Source organism: Miniopterus natalensis, chromosome 9, assembly GCF_054644295.1.
Source record: "Miniopterus natalensis isolate mMinNat1 chromosome 9, mMinNat1.hap1, whole genome shotgun sequence".
NCBI classification, from domain to species: domain Eukaryota; kingdom Metazoa; phylum Chordata; class Mammalia; order Chiroptera; family Miniopteridae; genus Miniopterus; species Miniopterus natalensis.
Window position 1 is genome coordinate 48,781,448 of NC_142089.1, and position 23,739 is coordinate 48,805,186.

The window sequence follows — 23,739 nt, forward strand, 5'->3', positions numbered from 1 at the left end:
AAACCCAAAACTTCAGACAACAATTTATTAAGGAAAATATTAGTTGAGTATTGAATATGTGATGGGCTTCTTGAGAGAAACCAGAAATTATCAGTTAAAAAGATAAAGCATCTGCCCTCTGTGTGATAGAAACCCAGATGATTTTTAATAAAATCACACTATTGCTTTAACGAAGTATAAGCTAAATCCAACAGTTGGGTCAACAGTTGGAGCACCATGAAGATGGGCAATTTGAGAGCAACAGGTTGGGGAAGACAGTGATTGAGCTAAAACTGGAAACATGACAAAAAGTTTTTTCAAAAAGGTTAAGCTATGTGAAGAAACCTGACTCTACATCCATTTACCCCCAAACATACAGAAAAGGATCAACTCCAGGCTTGTTGGACACCAGATAAGCCAGAAAAAACAGAGGGACTCTAGAATTAGGAAACCGGAGTCAGCTGAGCGTGAGAGTGTCCTTTAAAAAACGGGTTGAGTGGGAGTTTGTCTACACACTGGGCTCCCACCTTCGCTCCTCACGTTCTCGTCGTCCCGTAATCCTTGCAGAAAAGCATCTGTCCACAGGCAGGAGACTAGAAGGGCTCCTTCTGTGAAACTCATAGGCTCAAGACAGGTCACTCTCAGGTAGCGACATCCAGGAGCGTGTAGAGAGCCTCCTGACCCTGCAGCGCGCCGCGGCCTCAGCCCCCCGCAGGCGGCCACCCCGCAGAGGCCTCGGCGTTAGGCGCCAATGGCCAGTCATGGGCCGCCCCCGACAGCTCGAACCCGAGGGCGGAACAAAGGCAACAAGCCGAGCAAGGGGAAGCAGGAGCAGCACCATACGGGGGCAGAAAAAGTTATTAAAAAAAAATATGCTCGGCTGGCGTCTCTAAGTGGTTGGGCGTCAACCTAGGATCCAGGAGGTCAGGGTTTGATCCCCGGTCAGGGCACATGCCCGGGTTGCGGGCTCGATCCCCAGTCGGGGGCGCGCAGGAGGCAGCCGGTCAATGACTCTCATCATGGATGTTTCTATCTCTCCCGCTCCCTTCCCCTCTCTGAAATCAACAAAAAAATATATTTTTTAAAAAAGGAATAATATCTGAGAGAGATTGCACCAATTAAATGAAAGCAAGGTAAAAATAATAAACTTTTCAGTGATAATTAAGTATAAAGTTGAAATGAAAAATGTTAGCAGAAAAAAATAAAAATGTAAAATAAAATTTTCTGAAAAACAAACATGTTAGAGGCTTGGCTGGGAAAGCTAAGAATCAAATAATTAGAGTAACAGGGGAAGAGAATGGAGGCACTAGAAGAAATTACCTAAGATGTAATGTTAGAAAATTTCCTAGAACTGACTAAACAGACTCACATATGCCTAATGCAGTTCATGAAGAAGGACTCACACCCAGGTTCATCTTAGATCAGAACTCTCAGAACTCAGAATAAAAATAAGATGTCAAAAATTTATAGAGAGAAAAAAAGACTGATCTCACAAAAAAGACTGTAGATTATGAATTGCATTCGACTTCTCCAGGTTAACCTTAAAAGCCAGAAGACAACTGAGCAAGGTCTAGAAAAATCTTAAGAAAAATTATTTACAATTTATAACTCTATATCATGGAATTTATTGGAGTGTAAGGAAAATATACCTCAAAAAGTTGATCTTCCACGTACCTTCTCTCAAGAACCATAGAAGAATATTCCCTAAATGTGGAAATAAACTAAGAAAAGGAAACATTGGCTCAAGGAAACATTGAATCTGACACAGGAGACAGGTAAGACGCATGTCCAAGATGATGGTGAAAGGCAAGTCCAGGCCAAAGAGCAAACCATCCAGAAAGGGTCAAGTTTACAGAGGCCTATGAAGGGTGACTTTAGGACATCAAATTAGCTGACAAGTAATCTTATGTGTTTGAATGTTTTGCGAGGAAGTATATATTACTGTCAGAAAGTTTGGGTGTGACTTAGTAATGGATAAATAAAAATTTGACCCACTAAATTAGAGGAATGTACTAACACTGGGAAAATGGTTTAGCCTCATGATTTGGTTGTGAAAAATATAAATTAAATTATAATAATATGCACTTTAAAAATTGATTTAACTTAAAATTTTATGTAGGCATGGGAGTATGGATAGTTGTGGGAGTGTGCGTATCACAGGGGAAGATGTGTGTAGGAAAACTAAATCCAAATTTTCCATAGATGGAAGTCAAGTGATAATACGTATTTTAGAAGCTTAAAATAAGAGGTGTTACTGAGTTCGGGTGAAGGAGATACAGAGTCAATGAGAGTGTGGTCCCTTTTTTGTAGGAAGCGAGAAAATTGAGCCTATTTATTACTGTAGACACCAATGTGGGGATATCCAGGGAAGAATAAATAACGGATGAAGCATAATTTCTTGAGAGGCAGGTAGGGGAGGGTTTCCGAGGACAGCAGGGGGCAGGAGAGCACTGCAGCCACTGACAGCATGGACTGTGAGGAGGACTTTGTAGGAACAAAACCTTTCTCTACCAGGTGGTTGTTCAGTGACCATGGGCAAGTTATTTAATCTCTCAGAGTCTCAGTCTCCTTATCCATAAAAATGGAGATAATAGTGCATATCTATAGGGCTTTTGTGAGAATTAAATGAGCTATTTAAAAAGTAAATAACTTACAAGGACTGGTCCCATATAAACATTATTAAAATACTGGTTGCTATTATTATTATTATTATTATTATTATTATTATGAACAATACTATGTCAACTATTACTAATACTCCTCTGAGGTAATGGGGAAATATATACTAATCTGTAAGGTTGTGAATAAATTATCAGGGAATCAGGAAACTGAAGGTGTTCTGTATGAGATAACTTCTATTTTCTCAGAAAAAAAGGATCCAAGTTTTATTATCAGAGAGAGAGAACCATGGATTAGGTAGGTGTGTTGGCAAAGTGATGAAATTTCATAATGGTCCTTACTTTGAATGGGAAAAAGATTTGACCAGAGTGGCAAATTAGGACAATTAAATTTTTCCATGAATGATAATGAAGAATTTTTGTTTAAATGTGTGATTTGTTTTGTTGTTGTGTCAAAGATATTGAAGTAGGTTGTCCTTGGCATCTTTTCACCTACCAAAACATCCCACCAACAAAACCATAGAAAAACCATCAGACTATGTAAAAGAACAGTGTTTGCTTTCTAGTTCAAAAGGGTCATTTGCCTTTAACATCTGAAAATATCTAAGTTTAGTTTCCATTCTTACATTTCATATCTTCTATTTTTCTCAACATAATGCCTACCTATGTTTAGGATTGAGCTATTTTCTTGCACTTTCCTGCACTTAGTTTCTCTCTACATTAGGTGTCTTTATTTATAGTGACACATTTGTATTGTGGGCAAGCATATATATTCTTTTAGTTCCTTCTCTCTCCCATAAACATGTCAATGTAATTGGCCAACTTCAAGGCTCTCCAAATAGAGCATTAGTGGTAATTTAATCATGTACCAGGGCTGAAATTCTACTGAAAGCCCAAGAAAACATAAACTGTAAAAAGGCAGCAAATAATCTATGACTTTGAGTTTCCCCATGCATTTTTAGGTATATAAAAAAAAACCTAAGTTCTCGGTTATTTCTAATCATGTGGTGTTTTATTTTTATTGTATTGTTTCAATTACATATGAGTTTGAAAAAAGATTTAGAATAACAATAAGAGAGTAAAATGGTCTCAGCTAATTTCTTTATGAAATATTATAAACGTTGCTGTGATTTTGTTCTAATCAGCACCAAATCTGTGCAACTATTATTTTAAATGATAATTACTAACTAAACACTGCCTTCATTACACAAGTAACATTTATCTCTTTGACGCTGATACATTTTTATAACACATTCCTTAAAGGTACAGAGATTTCCAAAATGAATCATGTATGTACTTAAAAACAAAACTAAAATATAGTTTAATTTTGGAGAATCAAATATGTCAAATTCTTTGGTATTTATAAGACAGTTTAAAGGACACTGAAAGTATAAAATATTTTTAGAAAATTAGTTGTAACCACTTTACACTTTTAATTTTGAGTCTGTATTTTTAAACTCAAGAACTCACATATAATTAAAATGACACAACAAAGATGTCCACTTCTCTCAATGTTTCACAATCATAACCAATAGTCAGCAGAAAAACAACTTACCTTTATGTGACTTAATGTAAATGTTATTTCTTCAAGTTCATACAATGTGGGTGGGTTTGAGCTAATTGAGACTGAAATTATTGAAGAGATGACTCTTTCCTCTTCAGAATTATCATAACTTTCCGGTTCCAATAAGAAGTTGTCAGATGATGAGAACAAGGGACCAATACTCTTATAATATAAAAATGAAACTGTGACATTGCCTATAAATCAAATTAATATATTTGGTGAAATAGTTATAAAACAAAAATGTTTTTAAGCTGTTAAAATAGACATAATTGAACAGGCAACATTTTTATTCTAAGGGAGTCATACAAATTCCCAGATACTGAAATGTAAGTCATAACAAGTTCATGGCTGAATCACCAAACCATACTGAGACAAATTCTCTCACGTCTGTCTCTGAAACTGATCATGGACTGTAACATCTTTGCACAAACTATAGTTAAGAAAAAAATGGTCCTAGGTAAATTTGCATCCCAGTCCTGACTAAGAACCATGGTGTAAAGTATAGTCCCTCTAAAGATAAATATTTATGTTATTACTTTGCTGTGCAAATATATGAGTTAGAAAAGAAAATTATCAAATACATAGTATTAAGAAAGTTTAGAATTGAATGAGTTGTAAGATCCCACTGAGTTCAACCTCATGCTCACTAAATGTTTTCTATTTAATATTGATGACATATAGCTATGCAGTCTTAGGATAGGAAATTTATTATTTCACTTATTAGCTAGAGACATTATACGTTTGTGTTAGATACTTGGACAACTTAGGAGAACTCTATCATAATCATTTGCTCCCTTAAATTTGTGAAACTGGCACATAATTTGAAAAGCATAAATTAATCAAAATTATAAATAAAAATGTTGATAGTATCATAAAAACAAAGGATGTGATACAAAACTGGAACTCTCCACATCACAATATCACACTAATACATAATTCTTTTTGGATATGGTCATGTGAGCTAGAAGTTGCCAAAGTATATCACTATTCATATTTTTTATCTTAACTTAAAAAAGTACCATAAGAGACATTGCTAAAAGCCTTGCTAAAATTCAGATATACTACATAGAGTATTTTCTTGAACTGCCAGCCTAGAAAAATTGTATCAAAAAAAGAAATAATGTTAGTTAAACATGATTGAGCTAGTGAAATTATTATAACTTGAAGAGATGACAACTAGCCAGCTTTTTCTATGGACAGACTGGAGCTGAATGTGGGACCTGAAAACCTTTTAGGTCAACTTGACCTAGTCCAGTTGATGAACCAGTTCATGCAACAGCGACTTCTCAGAGGTTGTAGTAGGAGATGGTCCAAAATCCAATGAGGCACCAAAAAGGTAAGATGGATTTTTATGATCTATTAATCACTCCTACTCTTTCTAAGGGAAAATGTTTAACATCAATTTTTGACTTTGTGTAAAAGGAGATTCATGGTATAGACAATGTTCCCAAATCCATTTTTTAGCTTTCTTTCTGAATATTGTTTCAGGATTTTTCCATTCTCATCATTTTGAAACCCTCTTAATTCCCATGATTTCTCACTAATTTTAGGCATGATCTAGATTTCAACTCGTATGAGATCTGTACCTTCTTTCAGTAAACTAGGGGTTCATTCACTAATGATAGGGACTAAAATTCAGTCTATAAAAATTTTAAAAATGCACCTGTGCCTCCTTATTTTCCCACTAATGATACCATGCTGCTTTTAGCTAATACATGTTTTTCTTAATGGATTTTTGTCAATGAATGAATAATCACTTGTGGACATCATTGAGTGGGTTTGACCCGTTTGTTAGGCTTGCCCTCATTTTTAAGTTTCAACGTTGGGGAAAATAAATTTTCTCCCACTGTTTTCTGGAGAGCTGATATTATTACAGTCCTTTTCAACTGTCAGAGTTTACATACGTGATCATTAAATGCAACAAAACTACCATACACTCAGACGGGATCTCTTCGAGATACTAATTCCATGAAATTTCATCACCTGTCACTATGATAAGTCTTTTTAATGTTTTTATTTTTAACTTCTACATGCTACTCAAATCTTTGAAAATATGACAGCTTAACACATTCTTTGGATTTGCTCCTAAATATTATGTGTTCTTGGTTAATTAGAAGATGATGTAATAGGGTAAGAGTCATGGGTTTAATGGCAGGAAGGCTTAGTTATTTTTGCTTTTTTTATGGCCATCTGTTTCTCACTCTTGAATAAAAAATAACATGAAAAAATGGAGAGTATACTATCAATGGATTAGAAAAAAAGCCCACATTAGTGTTTTGAAATTTTTTAAAAAAGACATTCTTCTGAGATTGAAAGCATAGCATGTTTTTTCATCACAAAGACATATCTTCTTATGAAATGATGACTATAGAAGAGACTATATGTGTGTTATTGTATATATTTTTCATTTGTATTTATGACTACCCATGCATTCTTGAGAAAATATTATAATTCATGTTTTCATGAGGTAATATATTTTCAACTATATGGGAATCACAACCACAATTATTCTACTATCAGCAGAGGTTTTTTCCTAAGTGCATTGAAGTAAGAGCAGATAAATGGTTAAATTAAAATAGGGGTGGGCTGGAATGGGTCAATGGGGAGAAAAAGAGACATCTAAAATATTTTGAACAATAAAAAACCAAAACTAAATAGTGGCTGCTAGATTGCTTGTGGTTAGGGGACCAGGAAAAGCTGACCAAGGCTGAACTCTTTGTCAACTCCTTCCCTTCTAGTGCTGGTTTTGTACTACCTGCTGACATGCCTAGAGACAAATCTGTTAAGTTCTTTGTGCCTTAGTTCCATTATCTATAAAATGAGAAAATTTGGTTAGATAATCATTAAGTTACCTGTTAGTCTAGCATCCTGTGAGTCTACTTCTTAAGAAATCCTGCCTTTAGTTTAGCTGAAGACTAAGAAACATTAAGTGGGAAAAAAGTCCAAGCCTAAACAATAAAACTTTCTGGTTTTTTGAACATTATTTGCTTTCCTTACACAATCACAAATTGAGTCTCACAATGAAGAACATGAAGTATTACTGAAGAAGAAATATTAAAAAACTCTGTGAAAATCACAGCATCTATTGACTGCTTCAAACCAAATAGTAAAACCACATATTTTCTGTATATTTTCATTAGAATCTCAACAATATCAGACAGTTACAGAGGTTGGAGGTAAGACAAGAAGGATGTAAATATTGTCAGCTAAAATTCTCCCCCAGTGTTTATATCCAAATGAAAATCTCAAGTACAAATATGGAAATTCTCGATATAAACCTCAAATAATTTTCTATAGGACACCACACATATTGTATGTACACATAATACAATCAAATGCATAATAAATATTTATTGCAAATCATTGAAATTGTGTATAAGATTGTCATAGCCCTACCATCTGAATCATCTGCAGCTCTTCTCTTTGGAAATATCTTTATATAATCTCCGTCCACATTCATATGGGGATGAATATGTTTCATGTCGTGTGAATCAAAAAAGAAAGCTTTGAGAGCTGGAAAAAAACATGAAAATCATAAATTCCCTGAAATTAGTTTAATGAATATTTATTTAGTTAGAGACAATTTCATCTGTCATTATTGTATTTCAACTTCTTATTTATAGCTGGTAGAATGAACCTATTCTAAACATGTTTGGACATTATAATTTATATCATAAAATCTGATTCAAGTTTAATTTTTTTTATTGTACTATAGCATTCATGGTTTATATATATTTTTATTAAATAAAATGAAAGATAAAACATGTATGAACACAAGGAGGCTATATATCATAATTACCAAAGCAAAGAGTAAGAACAATAATGTCTTAGAAGATGGTATTATACTATATTATATGGAAAGGGATTTGATTAAATTCCTGTAGGATAATTTCCTTACCTGGTGTATTTTCACCTTTTTCACGCAGGGATGTCTTAGATGTATATATTCCTATATATTAGTGATGATGCTTGCTACTTTAATTTTGAGTAAGTGGTGAACCCTGATGAGGCAACGATTTTTGTTGCATATCTACTGTTGCATAGCAGGATGACACCCAGAAAATATAGTAGAGATGTATGCAATGATTATTTCAGAAAATGTACTTTGTATCCTCTGAACAACTTTATTGGCATCTTCGAGTCTGATCCAAGTTTCCTAATATTTTAAGTATAAGATTGCATGAAGCAGGAAAGATTGTAGCCTACTATGTTGATTGCTTTATGTTATCAAAAGACAAAGAATTCCTAAAAAGAAATATAAATATACTACATCCAGAGAATCTGTCTGTTACTATCATTGGTCAAGGTAGATCCTCACAAGTCATGAGAAGACTAACTAAGAATAGCAAGGGAGTAATGTAGCCTGGGAGAGGGACCTGAATAGACACTTCTCCAAAGAGGACATACCAATGGCGAAGAGACATATGAAAAAATGCTCAGCGTTGCTAATCATCAGAGAGATGCAAATTAAAAACACAACGAGGTATCACTTCACACCTATCAGAATGGCTGCCATCCACAAATCAACAAATTACACATGCTGGCAAGGGTGTGGGGAAAGGGGACCCCTAGTACACTGCTGGTGGGAATGCAGACTGGTGCAGCCACTATGGAAACAGTATGGAGGTTCCTCAAAAATTAAAAATGATACTGCCTTTTGACCCATTGATCCCACTTCTAGGAATATATCCTAAGAATCCTGAAACACTAATCATATGCACCCCTATGTTCATAGCAGCACAGTTTACAATAGCTAAGATCTGGAAACAGCCCAGGTGCCCATCAGTAGATGAGTAGATAAAATAGCTGTGGGACATTTACACCGTGGAATACTACGCAGCTGTAAAGAAGAAGAATCTCGTACCCTTTGGGACAGTGTGGATGGACCTGGAGAATATTATGCTGAGTGAAATAAGCCAGGCAGAGAAAGACAAACATCACATGATTGCACTTATATGTGGAATCTAAAGACCATAATAAACTGATGAACAAAATAGATTCAGTGACATAGAAGCATGGAACAGACTGACGAATGTCAGAGGGAAGGTGGGGGTATGTGGGTGGGTGGGGAGAGATTAACCAAAGAATTTATATGCGTATATGCATAACCCATGGACACAGACAATAGTGTGGTGAAGACCTGGGGTAGGGAGTGGGTGCAAGGTGTAAAGGGTCAATGGGGAAAAAAGGGGACATCTGTAATATTTTCAACAATAAAGATAAATAAAGAAAAAAAATGCTAAATGGTTCAGGAACAGGAAAAGGTGGATATCGTAGGAATGAGGCAATGCTCATATATTCATCTATTTTTACTCACCCTTTATTCATATCAATCTTGTAATATGCATCACCATTTATTCCTACATTGATAAAACAACTGGCTATTTAATCAACAGTATTTTAAATACTCTCCTTCCCTTTTGAGAATGGCTTATTTGGAAAATACTATTGCTTTGAAATTGACCTTGGATTCTTACCTACATCACTTGAATTAGTATCAAACTGAGTGGTCTTTTGGAAGTTCTGAGAAATCCTTATGGTAGCTTGTTCGGCAGCATGCATCAGTTTTGTAAGATGAGTTCTTCTATGAACCGCAGGTAACTTGTCCCAGACTGTAAACGTATCCTTTCGAACAAAATTATTCACAGTTTTCACAAATTCCTGTTGACAAAAAGTGTATCTTTTAAAAATGTTGCAATCTTTCATTAATCACAAATATAAGGGAAAATCTGAAGCTCAATAATATTGAGTTAAAGTTCAACATACTTACAGCAAGAGTTGAATCAGAAAGGGTGTCCTTGTCTGAGTTAGTGCTATTCATGTAACCCAGTGATGGCGCTGTTTCTGCTAATATTTCTATATATGAAGTTATATCCATCAGTGAAAGATTTTTCACAGAATTCCTATAGACTTCTTGTAGTAAAGACACAGGTTGGTTTTTGTGTCTAATCTGAACAAAAATAAGTCCAGGAAAATGAAACTAGTTTAGAGTTCTACTGTATCTTTTCAAGAATAAAGGTTGTGTGTTAAATTTATTCCAAGTTTGGTTTTTTTGTCCTATACATTAGTAAGTTAGCAGACTAAACCCAAACCATAACATACAGCACTGAAACCCGAAATTATTTACAGAATCTTAGCAAATAACTTTAAAAGCAAAGAAATTACTTCAGAAAAGGAACAGCATGTTTGAATTGGTAATTTCTAAAAATCAGCTTTTAAAAGTTATAAGCGTAACTTAATTTGAATTAGATTTTAATCAACCACAGAAAATTCTTTACAATGTGATAAAATGGAAATTGCTTTAGCTGATTGTTAATTAGTTATGTTGAGATTCACACTTTCAATCGCATGATAATTTTATAGATGTCCTACTTTTTATTGACTTTTTCAAACATTTACTATAGAGAACAAAATCTAGATTCATTCATCTGTGATCCTTAGAATGTGAGAATGGGCCTGAGATCAATGGTCTGGCTACTTTATTCACCAACTTCCTTTCCATATTGAAAAGCATTTTTCAGTATATTGAATAGTAAAAGAAGCATGAGTTAAATATGTGAAAGTCTTCCTCAAAACGTTGGGGAGCTTCAAATTAATCCTATCTGAGACTCAAATAAAATTCTTAGATCTCTCTACATAAATAGTTTCAACTCTTCATGAAAATCAACTGCTTGTTACACTTTTTAAAATGTGACATTGAAAACATTTTAACTAAAATCAAAATATCAAAATAAAATAAATTTTTAATTCAACTAGTCTACTTACTTTTGTTAAAATTTTGTTACCAGGATTTACAGCAATACAGGAATAATCTAAATAGCAGTCTGCATTCACACTTTCTGTAGAAAATAGATCATACAGTAAGTTTTAAAAATTTTTTTCCTGAGATGTTTATATTGATTCCAATGCTTTTACTCAATTATTTAATCATTAAAAACACCTTAACACATGCATTTCATTTTTAATTATTATTCATTAAAATTCAACTATTTTTGTTATTCATTATTTTTTAATTTTTATTCATAATAAAACATTCATTTTTATTCAAAATATGCCCTATTTTATGGAAAATGGAAGATTGTAGTTACCCTAAGGAATATGATGTATGTTAACCACATCAAACATGTGGTCTATGTCTTCTATTAGGAAAATAATATTTTTTCTTCTCTAATTTCATTTTATAAGCAATTAGAGAATACTGGCATATTTCTTGATAGGTGTAGCTCTTTGACACTTCACAACTATGTAGCACATATTTTGCATAATTTTTTCATAATTTACCTTTGCAGTAAGTGCCATCATTTGGTGTGAACTGTGTTTTTCCTGAGGATGTCTGATAACCTTCCTCGCAGGAGCAGTTATACCCACCATCCACGTTTTCACATACTGCATGGTCACCACAGGCAACTGATTCACTGCACTCATCTATATCTGGAAATATTTGAAAAATTAACTTTTTAATTTAGTACTCATATATATGCTGCACTGCTGATATTATTACATACAGTTAGTGATTTCATACCAAATTTTATAAGCATGCAAGGAAAATCCCATCATTAGGAAAAATGACGGAGCTAACTTAGCTTCATATATTTGTTTAACCCTGATTTGGCCAATCCATTTTGACAGTGTATTGAAAATGTTATTCATGGGCCAAACACTTGAACTGTTTTCTGAATAGCATGACTCATCAACAGCGTCATTAATTTTTGTCACTGAATATGTAACATTTAGTCCTAATTTAATGAAAACCCAACTTTTAAAATGCTCTATTTTCTACTATTAAACTTAATTATAATAACTGAGTTTAGATAAATCTGAAGGATAAAAAAAGAATAGCCCACTTTCTTTCCAAAGCTCCATTTTTGCATGCAGGTTAACCTAAAAATTAAGATGTAGCAGATGTGTGATTTAACTCCCTTAAAATCATACCACAATTTTCATTTTTGTTCAGGTTATATTATGATTCTTAATGCAGACCCAGCATAAAAAAAGTAACAAACTGTACAGAATTAAGTCTTAGCTTTTTCAGTAGCCATATATCAAAGCCACAATAAAAATGATAGGTTTGAAGCTCACATAATTTATTCTTAATATAAATTTTACATACCACAGCGAAATATGTCTTAAATGAATAAATACAGTATAAATACTCTGCTAAAAAGCAGGGTTCAAATAGAGAATGATTCCAAGGAACTGAAGTCCAGATCATTTTCTTAAACTAAAGCAAACGTTTTTTGTCCCAGCCTAGCTGACATGTTTGAGCTACTCTATGTTAGGTTAAAGAATAAGTCTGTACTCTTAAGTATACAATTTTATTTTTTTTTAGAACTAATAGAGTGGCACAATACTGTCTGTCATAAAAAAGGAAAGTAATCAAAATTCAATTAAAATGTCATCTGGTTAGTTATCTTAAATGTAACGGATACTAATTTTTCACTTTAAAAATTCAATAAAAGTACAGAAAAACATTAAAACTCATACCACACAAAACTGCAACTGACAATAAACGTCTTGCCAGATTCTTGAAGAAATTTCTATTAGCCAGAAAAAGGATAGTACTAGATTTAAGAAGACAATTAACAGGCCCGAAAAAAGGTAGAAAATCCCTTGTTCTTCTGCCAAGTCTATACATTCATAATCTGTACTGCCCAGAAATCTGAGTGTTACTTTTCACAGGACTGCTGCTCTAGCATGCTCACCCTCTTCCTCATATTTCATTGTATGTGTTCAGAAATTGCCACTCTCCCCCACCAAAAATAAAGGGAAAAAAGACAAAATAAAGTAGGGGATGAGTAATAGCAGGTAGACTCTTGGAATACGTAGAACCATCAGGAAAAACATTCCAGGTTGAGCTGAAGAAAAGAACCCAGGTAGGAGTGCAGACTAGGGTTATTATTTTTCATGAAGTCAATGAAGTGAGAAAAAAATATGAGAAAGCAAAAGACTAGTAGTTTTGGAACAGTGCTGAAGAAGTAGCATTAGCTGTAACTAAATGGGGAAAATACCCCAAAGAAAGTGTGAACACATCCATTATATATCATGAACAGAGCAATTGCTTTCATGGATAAGGCAGCTATGTTTTTGAAAACCCATGTTTCACATTTTCAGATGCCTTCTACGGCTTAACAGAAAGCATGGTGTTGATTCTCTCAATTTCAAAATTATTGAAAGGTGCAACATTCTTGGGAACGTCACCCCACAGCAATCTCTGAGCAGCATACAAATCTGGGCTCCTGCCAGCTCCATCCCGCCTTCCCGCCTGGGCTTTGGACGCAGGCGCACCCGGGGGGGGGCTCAGAGCCCCGCGCTCCAGCTCCCGGCAGCCTCCCCCCGCGGCGCCCGGCTGGGCTCCGCCCGACAAGCCCCTCGCCACCGCTCGCCGGCTGGCTGGACTCCCAGGATGGCAGCCTTTCACCAAGCGGGGTGTTTCGACTTCTGAATTCACCAATTCACAGGGTGGCAACCTGCAAAGGTTATGAGGTAGTATCCTGGGAGGCTACTAGTCAAGATTAGGATGATGCAAATTTTTATATTCTGACTCCAAGTGTTATAAAAGAATATTAAATATCTGACCAAAGTGATGTTTTTCAAACCTCAATCATCCCATCTAAGTAATGTTTTCCAAACTGTTTATACTTTTCTTGTTTATATTTTTTCCCGTTACTTTTTTATAAAACGTGGATGTGAGGTTTGCCAAGTTGGGTGTTCTTTTCACTCAGGGCCTCGGTAGCAGAGTTTATTGAGTCTAACCTGGCAACGGAGTGTGTGACCACCACATCTGGCTGTGTGCCAGGGTAGCAAAGAGCTTTCACCAGCCTCAGCTTGTCATTCTGTGCCCCTTTGCTACCTAGTAGTATAGAGAGAATCATAAAATATTGAAAGGATATCCCATGCCCAGATGGGATGAAGCGGTTACCCGAAATGAATGTGACTGCCACTTTGCCGGAAGATCCCACTAACTTGTCCTGAAATTTCTTGCAGGGCTTAATTGGCTTGGATCTAATAAAACACCTATGGATTCTCCTTAACTCTATTATTATTCATTAGTTTTGGGACCTTGGGTAATACTATAAAAATACCTTTTAACTCCAAAGAGTTCTTTTTCATAATAAATGAGGAAATGTATATGAAAGTGTTCGGAGTAGTGTCTAAGATGCAGTGGGATCTGATGTTGCAATTAGAAATCAGGTCCAGTGATACTATTTATATTATGTTTTTTCTTAATAGCAGGAGCCCTGTGAATATGTAGGTTTGGAGGAAACTGATTGATAAAGAGTGTCTCATTAGGTTGCTGTCTTGGAGCTTTCCAAAGCTATAATAAAGAGTAAAAGAACCCCCTCCTCTACTTAATGAAAGCAAAATTGCTACTACATAATTATTTCAGTTGGACTAGAATTGACATACCATATTTAAGAATTGATCCACTTTTTCCACTACCAACCTAACTCTGGGCTTAACAATGCTAACTTGATTTCTCTACATGGAGACATCATAAAAATTATTTGCTTGTTTTGCACATCAAAAAATTCATTTGTTACTTTTTCAGTAATAAGGTTATACTTTTTTTATGTCCACAATAAGCCAACCCAGAAGAATATTATCATAACTTTCTTCCAAAAACATGATCACATGATTGTTTTGATTCTCATAATTTCCATCAATAGCTGAATTTTCAAAAGTTGTTTAACTCACAGACTTCAAAGCAAGATAAAATGTTCAATTATTAGAAGTAATTTGCAGAGACAAAATTGGATGTTAATATTATTCAAAAGAAAAAATCTGGCACTATAAGAGTACCCAAGGAAATAGGACATAAAAAATTACAAGGAGTAGACATAGCTCTTAAGCACAATGGTAAACATGAAGGGATTCTTGGGTTCTACTCATCTGGCCTTGGAAGAGTCACTTCACTATTGGATGCCACAGTTTCCCCATTTGTGAAATGCGATTCTTGAAACTAGGTCTCTGGGAGGCTGGGCAAATAGTTTTGTTTTACTGTGATTCCAAGGTGAAGAAGATTCTGCATGATGCTAAGTCTTAAAGCTTTCTGCAACAAAATTACCTTATTTGTGCTAAGTAGTATTTAAATATAGACAATGGTAAATAATTTTGCTTGGGTCATTTCTTGCCCTGAATTGGAGTTTTTCATTATCTATTTATAGAGGTTCTTAATGACTATAATTATCAGACATGCCAAATTTAACTATCAGCTAAACTTTCAGATTAGAGGCAATACACTACAAGGTGATATGCTAACATACAAAAGGAATAGAATTACGGTTCTCTGTTCACATTCCCTGAGGATTATCATAGTGCACAACAAAAATTACTACAAGACTGGAAAAAAAAGAGAAGTAGCTGCTCTGCTTCTCAAAAAAAGCTTAATCCTTAAGGACAACAAAATTGCTGAGAAATAGCCATTTTCAAGAGAATGAATTTTCGCTGAATAAATCCATCAAACAAAACAAGTAGAAACTGAAGGCCTCAGAATCTGGTACTGGGCTTTCATATAGTAGTTGTGTTTACTGATGACTTAAAAATAGCTAAAGAAGGAATCAGCAGGAAATTAGGGCCATTCCACAGTATCTCAACAGTAAATGAACATTGGGAGGAAGTTCTAAATTACAATGGACTACACCCCCATAAAACGTTGGCATTAAATAATCTCTGTGTGCATGTTTTCTCTGTGTCTGTGATTCAGCTTTTTTTTTTCTGGTATAGGAATTCTATGCTTGTAAGGAACACAGAGAAGTACAGCCCTTTGGGAAGGGAGTCATTGTAAAAGTAAACATGGCCAGATGAAAATGCAAGGTGTCTTCTAGAGACCAGAAGGAGTGAAGAGTAGTTAAAACTGTATTACATGCCAGTGATTAAGATGTCACAAGTTAGATTTTTTTCACTTACTGGAACATTTCTAGGAAAGCTTAAGGAGCTACATAATTAGAACTTAACTACCAAAGTTACAATACTCATATAAAATACCATTCTAAGAAGACTAGCAACAAGAATATAGGCTTGAGAAGGAAAAAGAGTGAGGACCTGTAAGTTTTCCGGGCAGGACTTCATGTTTATTTTATTTCCTTAATAATTGTATATCTACATTCCAATGAAAACACTTTACTGTGAACACTGAAGATGAAATCATCAGTCAACAAAACAGCATTAGTTTCTCATATTTTAAATCTTTTATGCCCCTGTGAAGCTGGGGTCACTGCATTTGCATGATTCACATCAGTGCGTGAGATTTTAGTGGCCCACCCACTTCAGTGTCCTGTGGAAATAACAATGGCTTTTTCTAGATGCAAGATTGTGATCTAATTCCCCCTTTATCCTGAACGAATGGAGAGTAGCCCTGTGCTTCCCTTGGGCATAAAAGGAGGGGAATAAGATCTTCCCTGTTTACACAGCAGAGTAAATGTTATGAACCACAAGTACATGAGACGTGATAATTTCTTTGATAAAGACATTTCACTGCTAAATTTTCTTTGAACATTAGCTCTTAGCTCATCATGTTGTTAATAATAACACTGACAGACTTCAACTTAGCTTACTGATGGGAATCTCACTGGAGACCTATCCAAAGGCCTTCGTGTGATCTAGATTAACTTGGATTTCTCTCTTTAACTATGTAAAGTAGAAGCAGCACATTATGCTTGTCCATGCTGCATAGAAAGTCCTGGGTTCTAGGCCCACATCTACCCCTGGCTATGTAATTTAACTTAGTGCCCCAGTTCATCTATTAATCTTGTAGATAACTATTAATCATAATTAATTATACTAGTTCTTGGTACACTGGACATTTTTTTTAGAAACCATGAGTAAGATGATTTATAATTTATTTTCAAAGGGAAAAGCTTTCACTTCAAAGATTTTGCCTCTGAACATAGCTCATCTTTTGAAGTTTCTAAACAATCTTTTCTTCTGAGACTATAACCCAAACTCTATAGGATCTAATAAATCAAATGCATAACCAAATTACAATAGGACATTTAAAAAACATATTCTAGATACTCTCTTCAGACTCAGTGTCATTTCACTTAGGGACTGAATTAAAATTATTATCTCCACAGAGGACATTTTAGTGAAATTGAAATGATTTTCTAAATAGGATTGTAGTGTTCAGAAAATCTTAATGCAGATCTTAAGTGTGACTTTTTAAAAAAATATATCTTTATTGATTTCAAAGAGAGAGGAAGGGAGAGGAAGAGAGAGATAGAAACCACTGAGCCACACCCGGCCAGGAAGTGTGACTAACTTTCTGAAGGAAGAAGTAAAGCACTAGAACAATTCTTTCATAAGCAATGCCTATCTGAACACATTCTAAGAAAATGTAGAGCTCATTTCAGCATGTATATTTATAAAAGTATCAACATTGTATGATGCAAAGCATAATTTTCTTGAGTTAGTACTTTAAGTGCAAATATTTATTCTGTTGTTTGTCACCATGGTTCATGAATTTTGTTTTGTAAATTATTTGATTTTTCTCAAAAAAAATACTTTTTTCTTATATCCTTGGATAAATATTCCACAGTAACTGATTAGACAACATTGGAGAAATAAAGTAATGAATGAAGTTTATGAAAGTGTTTAACAACAAGGATGTAATCAAGGAGTGGCAGAATTTGGTTTAAAAATTATTTAATTTTTAAGAGATAGTTGACTTACCTACACAGATGGTTCCATCATTAGTGATAAATCTGTCTTGGTTACTCGTGGATCTAAAACCAGGTGCACACATACAATAGTAACTTCCCTCTGTGTTAGTGCAGTTGGCATTTTCACCACAGGGCTGGGTTAAATTTCCACATTCGTTATCATCTGTGCAAATATAAATGTAAAGCATAACATTATTTTTATGTTATTGAGGTAAATCCCTAGTATTTTCTGTCAGCAGTTGGCAATTTTGGCTGTTAAATAGTTTAAGGCAGTACAATGTTTTTTCCTAAGAAAAGTTAATACTAAAGAATTCATATCCCACACTTGTTTTATTCTTGTTTAAAATGTAAAAGCTTCTTTGTAGTTGCAAAACAAAATAGAATCTCTTACTTCAAAGGAAGTGAATATAGCTGTTGAATCTATATTGGAATATTTTTTATATGTAATTTAATTATAATGTCAATTTGTGAATTTATATTACTCATTATAATCAGTCAAAAGGGTTTCATAAGTTAAAAGTGAAAAACCAGAGATTAAAAACTGACATGCTCTAATCATGTACATTTATTTTTATCACTTGTTCCCTGCAAGGATTTTTAATTACTAGCTCTACATCCCTTCATTTATTCATTCATGCATTAATTCATTACTATATGCATTGTATTGTCCTATAGGAAAGTATACAAACACACAAAAAATTGTATCGTAGCCCATGGTCCTTACCCTTAGATTTTTTATTATTAATGCTTTTCTTTTTAAAAATGTTTTATTAAATTTATTGGGGTGACACTGATTAATAAATTGTATGTAGGTTTTAACTGTATACTTTTATAATACATCACCTGCATACTGTATTGTGTGTTTACCACCAAAATCAAGTCTCCTGACACCATATAGTTGGCTCCGTTTACCCTTTACTACCTCCTCCAACCCCTTTTCCCTCTGTTAACCACCATACTGTTGTTTGTGTCCATGAGTTTTTGCTCATTTGTCTGTCTTGTGTGTTCATTTATTGTTTTCAGTTTTATATCCCACATATGAGTGAAATTGTCATTCACTGGCCAAGACGTGGAAACAACCCAAGTGCCCTTCCATGGATGACTGGATAAAGAAGATGTGCATATACACAATGGAATACTACCCAGCCAGAAGAAGTGATGAAGCACTGCTCTTTGTGACAACCCTTAGATGCTTACCATACAATTTGTCAGAAAATATATAGGTTCATAAACCCTTTGTAAAATCAGGAAGCAGATTTTTATTATCTGTCAAGTAAACGAAATAGAAGATAAGTGCTTCCCAGAAGTGATCATGATGGGCTGAGCGTCTTGACAGGCAGATGATGATGTAAGCAAAGAGCCCGAAGTGTGAGCCTGGTGAAAGGAGCCTGCAGGGGGAGAACCTGAGTGAGGAACGAGGTCAGAAAAGATTTTGCTGGGTCTTGAAAGATGAGGTTTTCCTGCACTGCATTTTCAGATTATCTGTTTAGATATAATTTTACATATTATTAAACAGTTGAAAGATGTTGTGAACAGAAAAAGAAATGATGTAATTGATATATTTCCACCTCCTCCTTGACTATAGGATAGTTTCATAACCTGTAGCTTCTAGGGACTCCCCTTTAAGACATAACTGACATGGGTGTCTGATTGACACGATTACTATCATTCACTGAAGTCTCCCAATGCAACAGGCCCCATGTTAAGCACTTCACATATATGTTCAGACTCACATTTTAAATCCTCATATAAACCCTGTGAGACATACATTATCCTCATTTTACAAATAAGAAAACTGAAATATAAAAAGTTGGATTACCTTGCTTTAAGGAACATAGCTAATAAGTGGCAAAGTATGATTCAAGCCTAGGGTATTCTGAATGTCAAAGTGATCTTATTTTTCTTCTATATCACATTACTAAAAGGGTTCATAGTAATAATCACTGTCATTTACTGAGTATTTTTTATGTGCTGGTCATTGTGACCAGAAGATTACTGTAAAATGGAAAATACATTGTGCCTACCTCAGAAGGTTGTCAAAAGAATTAAAGGAGACAATGTGCAGACAAAGCTCAGACTGGTGCCTAGCATGTAGTAAGAGCTATATATAGGTATGCTAATCTTATTTAAAAATATTATTATTGCTATATAAGTAAAAAGTCAGCTCTTAGTATACTCTAAAATTCTTAACAGCTACCTGACTTTAAGCACATAATATAAGGCACTTCATAAGTAAATGAGACTTATATCTTCCTTATGTAGAAGTGAGCTTCCAAAGTCTGGAAACCAGTTTAAATCACTCATCCTTACATATATATAGTAATGAAGATATTTGTAAAGAATTTATAATGTAAGATCTCAAAGGGCGCAGGAATTCCATTAGTATGGATAGGATATTTCTATATGAAATACAAGAAAAGATCAAACTAGTCTCCCCATAATCCGGTTTAAAAAGTTCCAATAACCTAATGCTCCTCAGCTACTTATTGTAATTTTTTGAAAGAAAGCTGAAAGAAGAGAAATAAAATAAAAATTATTTGTAAGGCTATTATATTAATCTTTTGAGGCATCTCCATTTTAAAGTTAATTCAGATGATACAGAGTATCTACTTTTGTATATGGCTTAAACACTACCATTATAATAACATTTTTTGTAAGAATTACTTCATGTTATTAAAAGTCATCCAAAATATCAATGAAATGATAGTATTTCATTTTTATGTTGTGTAAAAAAATATAATTAACTTCACAAAAGATATCTGGAAAGAGGCATTCAAATATTTTAGACCTGTCATTGACTCTTTAGTATTCCATGAGATTTAAAGCTCAACAAATGTCCTTTGTTATTTGGTGGTAAGACTGGTAAGACCCTATGTTAGACTTCCTTCCTAGCCTGAGGCAGCCCTGTTCCTAAAACAAAGGAACCAAGCATCACCTAGAGTGTCTTTTGCTCAGAGCACACACACAAATCTTTACTTTTGGCATACTACCATTTCAACAGCTTGGAAAAAACAGTTGAAATGAAAAACTAGTCAGCTCATGAGAAACAAGAACATTATCTCCAATGTCTACAGCAACAGTAGGCTAGGCCTGACACTTAAGTTTTTTCTCATGACATCTTACTATAGTCACCTCTGTGACATTTTGAGGTCTAATCCCTTATCCCCTTGAAAATTTTAATTTCCAGCATGTGGCCTGATTTATTCTTGGGTTAATAGAAAGAACAGAGCAAGAGAAGGGTATTGAGCTCCCCCTAGAAGCCAGCTACCTGGAGACATGTTGTGAACAAAGATTGGGCTCAGAAACTTGTGTAGGCCAGGCAGCATTAACTAGCATCTGACTCCACCAGGTGCCAGACAGTAGAAGGCTGGAGTGGCTTGTAATACTGGGAAGTTCACGCCTCATCGAAAGGATTTAAAACTTAAAAAAATTTAAAAGCATATTTGAAACACTGCTCAGATTTAGCATTTAGCCAGGCATTTGTCACCCTTAAGATAAAGCATATGAAGGTTGGAGGAATTGAGTAAAATTGCTGAAAACATAGTAATAAAGTAAGATAAATTGTGAACAATCTTATATAAAATGCTGAAGTGTTGATACTTTATTAATGTGGGTGTATTTAATGATTAATTTATCTCTTCTGTATACAGAGGTATATTGTGCAACTTTACATGACCGTATATGCACATATACTCAGAAAGCAAACATGTATATGAATGCATATAAAACTTAGACTAGTTTATTAAAGGTAATGGAAACAGCTCACAAATTGAACACAAGCATTTAAATCAAGTTAAAGAAAAGTCTTTCACACACATTGGTTTTGATTCAATCATTCCGTTACTCAAATATTTATGGAGTTTCCTAGTTCCCAGATGTGACTATGTCTATACTGGGAAATAAGTAAAAATTAATCAAAAAGTCAGGATTGGTGCCCTGCTGTCAGAGTTCACATTTTAAAGCAAGTTAACACAGGAGCATATAATTGAAGTCTTATTAAAATAAAAAGTTTCAATTTTTACCACAAAATTTGTCTGCCTTCTCAGCAAACTGGGAAAAGTTTATATTAACTTTAAAAGGAATTGCACTCTCAGATCAGTTACTGGTAATATAGAGAAGAATGAAGATTGTATCCCTTGTGGTCTATAGCTGTAAAAATGATATGCAAAAATACAGTGAAAAAGGACTCATTCGGTCTGTGGTATTGGTCAGGGTCCAAGAAAAGGGACCACTTTATATCACCTAATTGTGTTTCTGAAAACAAATTAATGTGTCAGTATGCTATTTGAACTCCAACATTTTTAAAAGTCTTGGGTAACATATTAATAGGCAAAAAAAAAAAAAAAAAGGTTGACGATAATTTTTGTGTGTCTCTTTACTGTGTGGTTTTCAGCTTAGCTTCCTTATGAAGAATTTGGAAATAAAAATATTTTGTTATCTATCTTCCAATCATCTGCACTGGATATACAATATGGATGAATTTCCCAATGGTCTAGATCAAATCTTGTTCCATAAAATACCACTTACCTGAAAGTAACCTCCTTTCTTCCCCCAAGATTGTGGAGATAGGCAAGAAATTACCTTGTGAAGTAATATATAAATTTGAATTATTTAAATTGCCTTACACTTTCCAGGGTCCAGCTTCATAATAATTAATTGTCAAGGAGAAAGTTTCTTTGGTTGGGGATAATATAGGAAAATAGAAACTTGACTCTTTTGTGTTATTATTTCTATTGTTTAAATCAACTTGCCAGTTATACTACCAAATCTCTGTATCTCTACAGTTAATCCTTCTTGTGGGGTTATAAAGTAAATATTTAGATTAGAATGGCATTTGAAAAATTCATTGATACACTTAAAATGGAGATACGTTTTTAAAATTTATCAAAAACAATTAAGAAATATTTGACATTCTTTCAGCAAAAATTCTTACTACCTTATGTCTAACACACTGAGTCGAGCTCAACAAGAACAAAGGCATGCACACAGTCTATGACGCAACAGGATCCATGGCCACTGGAGAAGATGGACAGGGACCCAAATTTTTAGAATGTAGTATGTGTGACAGATATAAGAGGTATTTAGTAGAACAGTAGTGACTCAGAAAAGAGAATGGTTTCCTCAACAAGTTTTCAAGATAAGAGGACAAAGGTGATTTACAGGGAAGGTTTAGAAGAGGAGGGAGTGCCTCAGCCAGGCATTGACGTATAAGAAGGATTTAGACATAGAAAACGGGTCCTGATAATCTATTCAGGCAAAAGACTGAGTTTACAGAAACGCCTGGAAGCCTGTAGCAGCTCCATACTTTAGAGAACTCTATTGTTGAACACAATATGAGGGTAGAGGTTGTAAGAATCTTAGCAGGGAGGAATGGCCTAAACTGGGAAAATACTTGCTAAGAATTTAGGACTACTATATTCATTGGATAAAGGATGAATGACCATCATCAGATTGTATGTAGTGAAGAAATCAGATGGGATTTGAATTTCAAAATAGTTTTTGAAATATAAGAAAAACTAGTTAATATCCAGGTAGACCTGCTAGAACACTGTAAGCCATGAAGAACTAACCAACTCACATTCGAAGAGAAAGGAGGTTGGGCTATAATTCAGAAACAATTAGCTGTTAAAAGTCAGTGATCTGGGAGAGAAAGAAGTGGGTAAGATTAAACCAGATGAGGCATGAATTGAAAATTGTGTCATCAGCATGATGGCTACATGTGGATCTTTATATTATTATTTTTACTTTTGTGTGTTTGAAATTTTCCACAATAAAATAATTTTATATCATTGGGGATTGGGGACTAATTAGATAGGAATTACTTGGAGAGAAAGGAAGCAAGGATGACTCCCAGGTTCTGACCTGGAGGGATTTGGTGGGTAAATTGATCCACTTATCACAGGACAAGGAGAGGTATAGG

General features: G+C 34.5%; 1 protein-coding gene across 1 annotated transcript in view; it reads right to left on the reverse strand.

Annotated features, from left to right (window-relative positions):
- The window catches only part of ADGRL4 (adhesion G protein-coupled receptor L4), a 90,628-nt gene that overhangs the window by 28,911 nt on the left and 37,978 nt on the right, over positions 1 to 23,739 (reverse strand). The window contains exons 3-9 of the mRNA XM_087820718.1: positions 17,830 to 17,982; positions 11,443 to 11,592; positions 10,927 to 11,000; positions 9,932 to 10,111; positions 9,639 to 9,822; positions 7,558 to 7,674; positions 4,153 to 4,355 (exon numbers count right to left, since the gene is read on the reverse strand). Of these exons, the coding sequence (XP_087676844.1) occupies positions 4,153 to 4,355; positions 7,558 to 7,674; positions 9,639 to 9,822; positions 9,932 to 10,111; positions 10,927 to 11,000; positions 11,443 to 11,592; positions 17,830 to 17,982 (1,061 nt within the window). The remainder of the gene's footprint in view (positions 1 to 4,152; positions 4,356 to 7,557; positions 7,675 to 9,638; positions 9,823 to 9,931; positions 10,112 to 10,926; positions 11,001 to 11,442; positions 11,593 to 17,829; positions 17,983 to 23,739) is intronic.